Source organism: Gopherus flavomarginatus, chromosome 1 (assembly GCF_025201925.1).
Source record: "Gopherus flavomarginatus isolate rGopFla2 chromosome 1, rGopFla2.mat.asm, whole genome shotgun sequence".
Classification (NCBI taxonomy): domain Eukaryota; kingdom Metazoa; phylum Chordata; order Testudines; family Testudinidae; genus Gopherus; species Gopherus flavomarginatus.
This window is the reverse complement of record NC_066617.1, coordinates 151,870,208-151,884,386: the sequence shown is the minus strand read 5'-3', so window position 1 is coordinate 151,884,386 and position 14,179 is coordinate 151,870,208. Positions and strand designations below refer to the sequence as shown.

The 14,179-nt window shown below is 45.2% G+C and overlaps 1 protein-coding gene across 1 annotated transcript in view; it reads right to left on the bottom strand.

Moving 5' to 3' along the window:
* The window catches only part of LOC127046390 (ephrin type-B receptor 5), a 146,881-nt gene that overhangs the window by 27,444 nt on the left and 105,258 nt on the right, over window positions 1-14,179 (bottom strand). Inside the window, exons 5-6 of the mRNA XM_050943378.1 lie at window positions 9,026-9,181; window positions 6,062-6,400 (exon numbers count right to left, since the gene is read on the bottom strand). Coding sequence (XP_050799335.1) covers window positions 6,062-6,400; window positions 9,026-9,181 — 495 coding nt within the window. The remainder of the gene's footprint in view (window positions 1-6,061; window positions 6,401-9,025; window positions 9,182-14,179) is intronic.

Genomic DNA, 14,179 nt, shown 5'->3' with positions numbered 1-14,179 from the left:
GCCTCTCAAGGTAGTAGCTTGTTATTACACCAACAGAAAAATGACTTCCGTTGATGTAGGAAGCATCTACACTGCAGTACTGCTGTTCATGCTGTAGTGTAGACGTACCCTGATCTGAGACAACTGTCACTGAGGGCAAAATTTGCCTTGCAGAATCTTTATTACTGCTGATGATGTGTGAAAAGAAAACAACTCAGCTTGATTCTCAGAGCCCAGGCTGAGCTTTCAGAGTTAACAATACAAAAAAAAATTACTTCTAAAATGAGCTCTTTTGATCTGCAGTCAATGAGAGAGAATGAACATGGAGCCCTGTGATCCATGTGTCCAGTCAGTTTTCAGAGCAGAACTGCACTTCATCTGTCAGCTTTATGCTGATTATACTAAATATCTTCTGACAGCCTGTACTACACTCTGCCTCCATGTTCCCTTTCTGTTTTGACCAAGAAAACTTGTAGTTTTTCTCACACCTTCTACCAGCTAAATCTGATGTGCTTCTCCTGGGCAAGAGGAACATCCTCTAGCACATTTCCCAACTAAACCCAGAACTTCCATTTGCTTTCACAGTCAGTGACTTTGGCATCATTCTTTACTCTAAAGTCGTCTTCTCCTCTTCAGACAGCTCACCAGCCTGAAAATCTGCTGAATGTCTCCCTGCAGCATTGCCCTCAAACGTCACTGCCTCAGCTCAGCCTCTGCTGAAACCCTCACACAGCCCTTCAGATTCTCTTGCTGTGATTACTGCAGCTCCCTTGTCTCTGGCTGGCATCTCCAAGTCCCATTGCTCTGACTCCAGCATGGGCAGAATGCTGCTGCCTATCTTCTCACAGGTACAAGGAAGCCTGACCACATCACCTCCATCTTCAGACTGCTTCATTAGCTCTCTTTGTTTCAGGATTCAATTAAAAAAAAAACAAAAAACACTCTCCTTGCTTTTAAAACCCTCTATGGACTTGCTCCAGCCAACCTCAGAGATCTTAAGTCTCTCTCTGTTCCTTTCCCCACTTTCTAGGAACACAGGAACTGTCAGGCTAGATCAGCGCAGTGGTCTATCTAGTCCAGAATCCTGTCTCTGACAACAACCAGTAGCAGGTGCTTTAGAGGAAGGGGCAGGAAACCCCTTAATGGACAATTTTGAAATAACCTACCCACAGGGAAGTTTCTTTCTGACTGCTTTCAGATGGAGATAGTTATGCCCTGAAGCTTAAGGATAGATATTGTTTAACTGCAAATGGTATAATCCATATAACTAAATAATCCTTTCCTTAATCCTGTGAAGCTCTTGGCCTCTATAACATATTGTGGCAGTAGGTTCCACAGGTTTCTTGCTTGCTATGCATCAGCCTCCCATCCTTCCCACTACACAACCTCACCACTATTCATAGAAGAGCCTTCTCCTCTGCAGCTTCTGTTTTCTGGAATGGTCTCCACTTCTTTATCTATCCATCTTAAAACCTCAAACTTCAGCTGAAAATGATTTTTCTGCCTTGCCTTATCTCTGAATATTTTGCTCCCTCTCCTAGCTATCCCAGTAAGCATGCCATTTTACTCTCCAAACTGTTTGGGCTAGCAGTTTGCTGGAAAAGAGCAAGTCAAATTATACTGCAAGGATGGAAGTGTGAAGAGCTTTCCTGTATCAGTCCCTTGTGCCTCGACCTTAAACGAATCCCCATCCAGAGACGGGATATCGTTAATGGTTGCCATGGAAATGACTGATTTAGCGATCATGGGATACCATCTCTAATTGTGGAGCAGGGGACAATGAGCCACTAGGTGTAGACCAGGGGTCCCCAACACGGTGCCTGTGGGTGCCTGCGCCTGCGTCCTGGCCAGTGGTCGAGCATCCACCGAAATGCCGCCAAAATTCGGCAGCATTTTGGTGGCTACGCCTCTCGATGACGCCACTTGCTGTCGACAAGCGACGTCATCCAGAGGCGTCGCTGCCGAATTTTGAGGGCATTTCGGCAGATGCTTGATCGTCGCCACGGTCCTTCATCTGCCGCTCACCAGATGAAAAGGTTGGGGACCACTGGTGTAGACAAACTCTTAAAGGGGCAGTGGTCTTGGAAACAGAGAACAAGGGAATGGCAAATATGGCTAAACGGAGGAGAGTACAGGAGAGAAATTGTTCCAAGAATAGAAGACTGCCCTGAGGTTTTCTTGAGTATGTGGAAGAGGATGCGAAGAATATATGCACCCAGCCATAGAGGAGAGTGAGAGAACCCATGGTTAGTGCAGGGCCAGAGAGGAGATGAAAAGGCTTCTGGGGCTGAAGATTCTTTGTCTGGCTACCCTTAATTCAATGGAAAGGAGAGGAGTGTTACACTCTTTCATTCAGAAATTCTCTGTCCCCCAACTTCTCTCTCCTCATCTCTCTGTGTCCTTCCACCCACTTCCCTGTCTCTCTTGGAGTGGAAGAGCTGAGGGTCCATCTGTGTGTGTAACAATAAAAAAGAAAATCTAAGCTAAAGTGAAAAGCTGCCAAGGGGGCTGAAGGGAGGGGACAGGAGTGAAACAGGCCACGTGACAGAGGAACAGAGGCCTCGTTAGCGTGAGCTGTCACTACGAATCGAGGGCGGCTCATCTCAAACTCATTGCTAATGATCTTGGGGAAGAGTAGAGGGAAAAAAAAGGACCCAACCACAATAACCATCCAGTGCATACTGCAGCTCTGGAAAGGAGCCTGTCAGCACAGCTGCTCCCCTGAGATCCTTCTGGAGCATGAGAGACCAGCCTCCACGCAGCCAAGAGGAAAAGGGGGGCTGCAGAACCAGACAAACAAGTCAGGCATGAGCAAAGGGAGAGAAGAGACTTGGTGATTCAAGGGTAGAGCCAGAAGGAAGAGGTCACACTAGATTCCACCACTACTGACTCACACAAATGAGGCAGGGATGGGAAATGGTGGAGAGCAGGAGAAATCATTTGGGAGGTTAATGTGCCACCTGCCCTCCCCCAGCAGAATTCAGAGATACCACGGGAACCATCCTTCCCACAGGAGTCTTCTCTCTCTGTGTCTGAGGCCAGAAGTACAAAATACCCAAGCAGCCACTTGTGAAGCCACTCTTGGAGGGGCCAGGTATCCCATATAACTTCTGTTGATCACTGCTTCCCTGGTAATGGGAGTGATGGGACATAAAATCGGCCACCACATGCCTAACACCTTCCAGCACCTCAGGGGCAAGGAAGCAATTTGTGCCCTAGGTTTTTTTCCTTTCAAAAACCTGGAGCCCCCCCAAGTCATATAGGTGATCCTGCCACATGTTCATGATTCAGCCACGGCTCACCCTGCAGCCTCCTCTCTGCTAGCAAGGAGCATTATTCATCTCTCCCTGTCCTCACAGTAAGACGCTCCACAGAACCCAGACATTAGAGCAGGAATATTAACACAGTTCACATCTGGTCCCCAGCCAGGGCAGAATAGTTCCCTATGGTATGTTCTCTTGAGCTTTCTCCAAGCCTAAATTTACATGATTTAGGCAATAGGGCTTCCACCACTTCTCTAGGGAGTCTAATTAGAGTCTAATTAGGAGTTTAATAGAGCTCAAAGGTAGCAAACAGCTCCTGATATTCAATTTAAATTGTTACCCCTTTTGCTCCATTTCATCCTATTACTCCTGATTATACCCCCCACCCCAGCCCCAGCCCATTCCTGAACAATTCCTCTCCCTCTAGCTGGGTACACCCTTATAGAGAGTTGCCATGCCCCCACCCAATTCTAGATGTCACTTACCAGAGCCAAATATGTGCATTCAGTTCTCTCAGATTCCCTTTATAAGTCATTCCCTCCACCCTCAGCCAAGTACAACCCTTCTGCAGCAATCTAGGATTCTCCTGATGTTATTGCCATCTCCCCTCCATATACTAGCTTCCTCTATTCTGTCCATCATTCTGATAGACTTTCCAACCCTTCACTCACCACCTCCAGAGCTGCCCAGACAACCAACTGGTCTTTCAGGGTACTTCTACACTGCATTGTAAACCTGGGTCTGTACGACCCTGTAGTGGGGAAGTTACCCCACTCCTAGAAAAAAGGCTAGGCTGGCCCTGTTATAAGGGCTCAGGGAAGAGCTGGGTTACTCTCTCTCTCTAGCAGTAGAGAGAGAAGGATTGGGCTGCCTGGGAGCTGAACAGGGTACCTGAGGCTGAGCAGGGCTGGGGAAGGGCAAAGGAGCAGAGGAGCTCCAGCCTGGCAACTCCCCAGGCTGCAGATCTTGGTAAAGGCCCAAAGCAGGTACTGAGGTTGCAGAGATGTAGCCCTGGGTTAGGAAAGGCAGCAGGTCTAAACTCCGCCTGCCAGTGATGAGTGGATTACAGACTGCAGTCTGCCCTAGTGAGTGGGGGCTAGATGATGACTGGCAGTAGCCACTGAGGCAAGGTGGGGATAGAGGGTTGGGGGCTCCCCTGAGTGGGGAGACCCAGATTGTGGGTTGCTGCTGGGGGCAGACCCCTGATGCAGAGGGGCACCGAGATCCGGAGGGACATGAGGGCCAGTGGCAGGCGAGACACTGGCCTGCAGAGGGCACTCCAGGCTGGAAGAGCTAATTCCCAGGATGACCAGCAGGAGGTGCTGCACCGGTTAGTTGTCGCTTCACTACAGACCCCATTTGTGAACTTGGTGTTTCCCAGGCCCATGCTTGAGAGTTCACATTACATTGTAAACCTGAGTTTTCAGCTGCTGGACCCAAGTTGCACAGCCATACTAATCCGTCCATACTGCACTACACAGACCTTCTCACTCATGTCTATGGCTTGACTGCATCCACATTGCAATATGACATGCTTTGGATCCAAGTCTCAGCAGGACTTGGGCTCTGGCCTCTCCACCCTCACCCCAGAAGGGCCCTGGGACCCGAGGCCGGAGTGCTTGCTGACCTGAGTCAGACTGATTTGTGTGTGGATGAAAGTGGTGCTTGGGCTCAAACTTGAGTCAGAACACAGGCTTAGTGTGCAGTTTAGATATACACTTAGTTCTAGTCATGATGCTTCCAGGATCGCACCCCTCTCATTATGATTATTATTATAACAGACATTTAGATGGCAGTCATCAGTGTAATATCTGAGCACCCTGTAAAAGGCAAATACCATTTCCCATCCACGGGGGAAATAACATTCCAGGATTATTCTTTAGCACCATGGCACTGAAGGTTAGAAACAAGGGAACTTTGGCTAGTAGAAGAATCCATGACAGTTTTTATAAAACAGAAGTGTTAACACCTCTCCCTGAGTCTTGACCAAATTTCAGCTTGGGTCATTGCATTCTTTCACCCTGGCATTCCCACAGCAGTTGGCACTGATGTGGTTTTCTTTTTTGCTTGCTGACCTGAACAGTTGTGCATCCTAGAGGTAGATGCACTTCAGTGCTGGATACAGCCATTCTTATATACTCTATTTTATCGTGCTGTGCCCAGCTGTCATCGCTTTCTTTTTCAAGACAGACATTAAGACACGGATGGGTACTGTTGGTGAATTCCCGGTGACGTTTGTTAAGGGAGCTGAAGAGATGCAGGAGGAGAAGTAAAAGAAGAACAGGAGATTCACTCTTTTTTGAAAGAGGGCAAAGGTAGAGAAGGAAACTAAAAAGTGACTTAGTGGAAGAAAGATGAACTAGAGAGAAGAAGGGGGTTGAAGCGAAAACGGAGAAAAGCGGGAGGTAGAGGGGATGATGAAAAGGCGAAGAAACGCTAAGTGCTTCTGCAGCAGCTTAAAACTCACAGGGCCCCTCCTGAACGATGACAGTGGCTCCTGCATCACACAATGAAGCAGCTGCTCATCTGACGAGTGGAGCTACTTCGCCCACTGCTGTTCCATCTGGGCTGGCTCCTGCCTCTGACGCTACCTCGCTCCTTCATGTCCATTCACACTGGCAGCTAAACTCAGCTTCTCCAGCAAGAGGGGAAGGGAAAAAAGGGACCCACAGAGAGAGGGGCACACGGGAACCACTCAGAAGTGGCAGGTCAAGATGGAGCATAGCACACAGCCAAGCAACTCAGAGCCATGCTTGCTACAAGGCACGGAATGTGAAGGAGGGAATGAGAGAAAGCAGTAGGAGGGATTGGCTCCTCACCTGACTGGCTGGTGCTGACGTTGATGGCTGCATATTGGGGTGCCTCTGGGCTCAGCTCGGTCACCAGGTTGACAGCCTGGATCTCAAATGTGTACTGCACACGGGCCAGCAGGTTGGAGACCTGCACACGACTCTCTGTTAGCCCCACCTGGCGTGGCTCAAATTGGACGCTGTCCCCACAGCGCACGCAGGGCCCCGGAGACCCAGTCGGGCACACCTTGCAGATGATATTAAAGAAGACATCCTTGCGGCCACCCAGGTCCTTGGGTAAGCGCCAGGTCAGGAGCACATTGGAGCCAATGATCTCATAGCTAACATCCCGGGGGGCGGAGGGAGTGCCTACAAGAGAGGAAAATGAGGTATTAAAAACCTAAAAAAGAATGACAGAGAGAAAGAAAGAGGAAAGAAAATAAGAGGACAAGTTTTTTATTTCTCTCATGCTCTCATTCTTCTGCAAAAAATGTTTCAGCTATTTCCTAGAAGGAGGCTAGGAACAAATACGTTGTTTTGTCCCTATTAAAATTTTCTTTTCTTTCAAGAGCTCTATCACCCCCATGCTTTGGAGCAGGGATTTGAAATTTGGCAAGGGAGTGGCTTTTGTCAGGGATGAGCTTTGTGGTGTTCTCATAAAAAGCTATCCAATTTATGAGCCTTTTTAAAATCTCAGTATGCACATGTTCAAGTAGAGACTTGTTACAACCTGGTAGCTAAATTCTCTGAACATTCTGTCTGCACTGAGCATGCTCTAGCAAAGGGCTGCAGGGGCTCCATGTGTCCCCTTTCATTGTTCTGATTTCCCCCAAAATCAGTAGGCTTCTGGACACTGATGCTTAGAACATTCCCTGAAATTTTGAAATTGCTTCAATGTGGCATTCACAAGTTATCACTTTACAGATGAATAGACAGAGAAGTGCCTGCAAAATGAGTGTAGGCCTTCATAAGCTGGCCAATGTTCATATACTGTCTTTTGCAAAGGACCCCTGCCTCATTCAGCGTACAGGATGGACATCCACTGGATATGAATCACAGTGATGTACTGAAGGAATCTGTTGTCTGTAGGACCGCTGCCTCATTTGTTGCAAAAGCTGGAAGGTGTGCAATGAATGATGCAAGGGACTGCAAGAAGAGAAAGGATCATCTCATGTTTAAAACAGGTGACCGCTTCCCTGGAAAACTGGATTCTAACCCTGCCTCTGTCACACAGTTCCTGTGTGACGCTGGGCAAGTCACTTAAACCAAATTTTTCCCAGGTGGTCACTAACTGTGTGCTCCTCATTTTTTGGGTGCCCAACTTGAGACCCATGGATCTGATTTGGAGAAGGGCTGAGCACTCACAGCTGCTATAGGTACAAAAAAAAAAGTTATACTTACAGGATGGGGGACTCTATCCTGGGAAGTAGTAATTCCAAGATTTGGGGCTCATGGTGGATAATCAGCTGAACATGAGCTCTCAGTGTAATGCTGTAGCCAAGAAGGCTAATATGAACTTTAGATGCATTAACAGGCCAATCTCAAGTAGGAGTAGAAAGGTTATATTACCTCTGTATTTTGCACTGGTATGACCACTACTGGAATATTGTGTCCAGTTCTGGTGTCCACAATTCAAGAAGGATGTTGATAAATTGGAGAGCGTTCAAAGAAAAGCCATGAGAATGATTAAAGGATTAGAAAACACTTATTATTGTGATAGACTCAAGGAGCTCAACCTATTTAGATTAACACAGAGAAGGTTAAGGGATGACTTGATTTCAGGCTATAAATACCTATATGGGGAAGAAATATTTTATAAGGAGCTGTTCAATTTAGCAGAGAGAGGTATAACACATCCAGTAGCTGGAAGCTGAAGCTAGACAAATTCAGACTGGAAAGAACGCATAATTTTTTAACAGCAAAAGTAATTAACCATTAGAACAATTTACCAAAGATCATGGTGGATTCTCCATCACTGACCGTTTTTAAATCAATGTTAGATGTTTTTCTAAATGATATGCTCTAGGAATTATTTTGGGGGGAAGTTCTATATCCAGAGTTATACAAGATGTCAGACTAGAGGATCACAAAAATGGACCCTCCTGGCCTTGGAATCTATGAACTAAAGACAATGGGAATTGTGCTTCAACATATAAAGTATGATATCATACCAAGTACTCTGAAAAATCATGTCCTAGATATCTCAAATTGGGAAACCAAATTTAATGGACACTTTTGACCTGAATCTCTCTGTGCCTCAGCCCCTTATCTGTAAAATGAGGATAATACTCCCTCTCCTCACAAGGGTGTTATGAAGATAAATTCATGAATGTTTGTGAAGCATCTGGATACTGTACTGATGAACACCATAAAAAACCCATAAGGAAATTAATATTTCTGTCTTCCAAGGAGGGTTTCAGTAGTGTGTAGTAAATATGGTCTGGCACTACTCATTGTACAATTAGGACAAAATAACATATTAAAAAATTTACAGATCCAGACTAACACGGCTACCCCTCTGATACTTAACATATTAAGTAACTGCTCATTCAGTGACCACTGTCCAGCCCATGCAATTAATAAAGCAGGGGTCCTTACAGAAAAATACTATGTGAGCATGTAATTAAAGACTGTATCATAATGCATACACACAAGGAGGCTGAATTAAGGTTGCATGGACAAACTGAATTCTGACATTGTCTAATTTCTGAAAACCTGATTTTGCAACATTAATGTTCTTTTAAAGGATTTTGTATTTACTATATTGAGAATTGTATATAATATATGGGATTAATGAAATGTCTTTAAATACATTTGGTTGATAGACACACCCTGTAGTGGGTTAGAAGTGGTGCCCCCCAGATTCCTGCAGGGGAAAAGAGTGAAGAGAAATTATTCTCTCTTTCTCAGGGGCTCTTAGGGGCAATGACTCAGACTCCCCTGAATTATTGCCATTCCTCCTGCTCCCCTCACATACTCTACTCAAACACTTACCAGTGCAGGGGGTGTCAGATGTGTCTGAAGCAGAGCGGTAGTATCGGCTTTGGCAGGCACATTCGCTGGAGCCTGGCACTGGAGCGTGGCTGTGGGCAGGGCAGAGTCTGCAGGTGGTTTCTCCCACATATGCTTTAAAGGAACCAGCGGGACAAGCTACAGGAAAGAAAACAGTGACAGATGAAAAGGGGGAACCAGTTACTCCAGATTCCAGAAGGAACACATTCTCCTTCAGGCTGAGGCCACAACGCTGCTGGGAGAATCCTGTACTGACTGGCTGTGCAGTTTCAGTCACCCCACAGTAGGTCAGGCATTGCCTTCTTTGAGCTGGGATCTGTGCCATTTCTCATCCCCACTAATGACTGAGACTGCCATTAAAGTTGAAGTGGCAGTAGCAGGCCTCCCATCTCAATGTGATTTCTTAAGCCTCTCTTGAAATCCCCAGTCTGGAATGGACTAGGAGTTTCAAGGTGGATTCATTTGTGGATGGTTCAGAGAAAGCATAGAGGGGGAGGGATAGCTCAGTGGTTTGAACATTGGCCTGCTGAACCCAGGGTTGTGAGGTCAATCCTTAAGAGGGCCATTTGGGGATTGGTCCTGCTTTGAGCAGGGGGTGGGACTCGATGATCTCCTGAGGTCCCTTCCAACCCTAATAATCTATGATTATCTGAAATAGATTTGACTTCTATTACTGGCTAAGGAGCATTAGCAATGGAGATGCCTGAGAGAGTAACACTAAAACTAGCACAGAAATCTACCACATAGGAACACAAGCTGAGTAAAGAGCAGTTTCAGACTAGCAGCCATGTTAGTCTGAATCCACAAAAAGAACAGGAGTACTTCCTGTTGGTATGCATACTTCCACCTTCTCATGTTCTCTATATGTATAAATATCTCCTGTCTGTGTATTCCATTCTATGCATCCAAAGAAGTGACCTAAAGCTCATGCTGAAATAAATTTGTTAGTCTCTAAGGTGCCACAAGTACTCCTGTTCTTTTTGAGTAAAGAGCATAATACAGTAAAACCAACCCCTAATCATAATATGACAGCAGGTTCTAGGATGCTGCCTGGCAATGCAGGGCTCATGTGCTGAGTCACCCACATGTCAGGTGCTAAAGCCCTATTTCTGCTGACTCATGCCAGCAGGTGGGTCTTTCTAGGTCCAGTTCAAAATAAAATGGTTTCGAGTTTCCCTCTGAGGCAAAGGAAAATCCAATGAACAGCCAAGTTCAGGAGAAAGCTTAGTCTGAGGTTTCTGTTTGGTTGTTGTTATTTAAGTTCACAATCAAGTAAATTCCCAGGAAGGAGGTAAGCTTGGACCAGACATAACACATGTATCTTATGTTAGGAGTAGGGTGAGAATGCTGTCTTATTCCACGATAATGAAGAATCTCCCTGATGGTTTCCATGAGCAAAACAACTCAAGGGGGGCGGAAAGCAGGACTAGGAGAAATAAAATGTGATAGATGGAGGGGGAGCTGTGTGTGTGGAGGGAATACGCATACATCCGTATGTATCAAAAAGTGTAAAACATGCACCAGAAGTGGACATATTGCACGGAATAACAGTAATAAATAACCTTAGGAATGGCTTGGGGTATTGAGGGAATCCCAGCTCCCATCTCTACTGAAAATTATTGCTCGGAATTATTTACAACCCATATAGTCACTGAGGTGTGTAAGGAGCGGATGGGTGAGATTGTGTGGCCTGTGTTGTGCAGGAGGTCAGACTAGATGATCATAATGGTCCCTTTTGACCTTAAAGTCTATGAGTCTATGAGTGACTACTGCAGCATGATCATTCACAAAGATGTCACTCTGTAAAAATAGCATTGTGGCACGATTGAATGTGCTTCAATTTACAAGGTCTCCACAGAATAGATGTATAAATGGCTAGCCTAATAAAAACACATTCCCAGCCACAGGACAGAACAAACCCCTGAATGAACTTGCATAGTCAAGGTCAAAGCAATCCACCTATCCTATGATAAGACTATATAGGAGGAGAGTAATGAAGGAATACATTTAGATCAGTTTTGGATGTCTTCTAGTTATAATTCTAATTGTAATACTACTTAATACAAGAAGTGCCATTTGCTCCACCACTACCCAGAATCCTGAACAGGAAGTTGGATGTGTGCAATTCAAAGAGTGGAAATAAAGCTTAGTGGATTGCTAGTGGAAAATTTAATGGTCTCTGTCTTTCCTTATGTGATTAATGTATACAAGTCTTGTCAAGTACTGTTAGGCCTCAACCTTCCGGAAGTTGTAAGAAGCGGGTACAGTTGAATCCTGTAAGCATATGCATAATATATCTAGGAAGCTTTATAGACTAAAAAAGGAAACTCTGTAAAGGTAGATACAGACTTGTGGTTACTATGCTCTGCAACCAAATACCTCTTTAAGCTGATTCAAGCATTTTTGAGTCTAGCAAATTGACCACAATTAGCCACATAGAGAAGCGATGAGCTGAGCACAGGTGCACAGTTCATAAGATCAGGACAACCGCAAATGCCATCCTAGAGCATTTGGCCACCTTGACTGGTTGACTTGTTTTGAAACATGGCCAGAAAATACCATATAAATAAGATGCAGAGGCGCAAGTGTGTGTGTTGACCTAAAAGAGATCACTCCTTGTCAGGCTCACATACACCCCCTGAACCAAAGGGACTTGCGCTTCACTGACTATTTGTGCCTGGCCAGCGCAGGAAATGGTCAACTGAAGGTAATGTATCTTTGGAAGAATGCAGGGTGAGATTGAACTGAAAAGGTCTGGTTATGCTCGAGCTGGTTAATCTTAAGTCTGTATTAATACTAAAGTTTAAGTATATTAGTAAATTGTTTAAGTTGTTTAAAAATAGTAGTAGTCAATAGTAACTGTATATGTTTTGTGCCTTGCTGGAAGCAGGTACAGCGCTGGTGAAGTTAGTAGTTTATAAATCATAGAGGCTTTACAAGTCATTGTGCCTGTCTTCAGTATAAGTTATCATCAAGTTTATCATAAAAATCAGTAATAGTTTATAAGTTGTTAAATAAGTTAATAGGTAGGTTAAAAATAGTAAACTATCATTGATTAATGTATCAGTATTGCATATGAATTTGTGTTGGGGATGGTTACAGTACGCGTGAAGTCACTAGGCACATTCTGTCTGTGTTGCCTTTATAGTCATAAGTCATTAAAAACCTTTATTGAGGAATAATTAGTTTAGTTTCTCTTTTGCGGACACTACTCAACCTCATTACATCTGTGTTGGGTGGTGAGAAGTAGCGTTCACCCAGAGCCCCATTAGGGTCCTGACGTCTGCCTCCTTCTTTTATTAATCTCTACATCTTACAACTAACATTGTCTTTATTGTTCCACTTGTTTTTATTGCAAGAACAGCCAGGATTGATGGCAGGTGCATCTATAAAAAGGGAGGGGGGGAAGATAAATTAAGTCACATGGGATACAGTACACCAGTTGTAATTCTATGTTGACTTCTAGCATCTTATTCATGTACTAGATGTCTCTGTGTGCTATACAAAGCTCTAGGCAGAGTGTGGTTCCTTGCAAGTAAGGGAGACAATGCTGGAACACAAGCTCTGTGGAAGTCTATTTGTTTGTTCTCAAGTTGCAGCCATGTTCTTTAATATGCACTTCCTGTTTTAAAAGGTCTGTTTTTTTCACATATCATGACACCAGAATTCGCTGACCTCTCAGACTTTACCTACTTTTCCCCTCCCTGAATAATGTTTTACACAATCTCAACACTTGGTGTGAAAGCCTTTTTTTCTGCAGCTGCTGCTGTCTGGAACAGTGTTCCCATATCTCTCCACTTTATTAACTCACCATATCACTTCAGATATCATCTGGAAACATCTGAGTTTGATCTTAGGACTGAATGCTTTAAATTCATTCCTCAGACAATATCTTTGAACTGCTCTTTCTTGTCATCTTTACAATACGCTGTACACTGGCTGAAACTTAGAAACTTGGACAGATGACAGTAACATTTTTCATATGAAGTGGAAACTGCCTCCATCCCTAAGCAAAGCATGGATCAGCAGTGTCAGAGATCTGTATATCCATTGCAGCTGCTTAAACTAGAAAAATGGGATTCCACTATAATCTTGTCACCAGCAATGAAGCTCATGGATCTCCAATGTTTCTCTATACTACATGCATCTGACGAAGTGGGTATTCACCCACGAAAGCTCATGCACCAATATGTTTGTTAGTCTATAAGGTGCCACAGGACTCTTTGCCGCTTATACAGATCCAGACTAACACAGCTACCCCTCTGATATTTGATCAGTGTTTCTCTGTGTTTGGTAATGTTTCTTTTTTTGTGAAGACTCAATTTTTGTCCTATTTAGGGTTCCAAGTGGCTGCTCTGCAGCTTTAAGAAACAGAAGACAGTGGAGTGTGAACAATGGCCCTTAATCTCCACTTAGTTACACCACTTTTCCACCAATAAAACTCCATGGACCTCAGTGCAGCGGCACTGGTGTCTCAGGCCTGGCACCTGGAAGCACTCACTGTGATGGCCAATTTGTTTCTTTGCACAAAATAATATTTGTTACAGACTGTTGATTCAGCAGCCACATTGTCAGCCACAGTTAGAGACATGGGGGCCAGGAATGGGCAGAAGATGGGCACAAGAGATGGACCAGAGGCAGATTGAGAGAACAGTACATTATGATAGTCTCCCAGAGCTAGGGTGACCAGGTATTTGGTTTTCAGACAGAACACCTGGTCGAAAAAGGATCCTGGTGGGCCATTCACTGTCTGGTTGGCACCACTGCACAGTAAGGCAGGAGGTTCCCCACTAGCCTCCACACTGCGCAGCTCCTGGGAAGCAGCCAGCATGTCTCCCCTCCAGCTCCTACTTGTAGGGGCAGCCAGGGAGACTCCACGCACTGCCCCTGCTCCAAGTACTGCCCCCACAGCTCCCATTGGCCAGGAGCTGCTTGAGGTAAGCACCACCTGAAGCCTGCACCCCTCATGCCCAAACCCCCTGCCCCAGCCCTGATCTCCCTCCTACCCTCCGAACCTCTCAATCCCAGCTCAGAGCACCCTTCTGCACTCCAAATCCCTCATCCTCAGCCCCACCCTAGAGCCTGCGCCCCCCGATAGGGCCCTCAACACCTCCTGCACCCCAGCCCCCTGAGCCA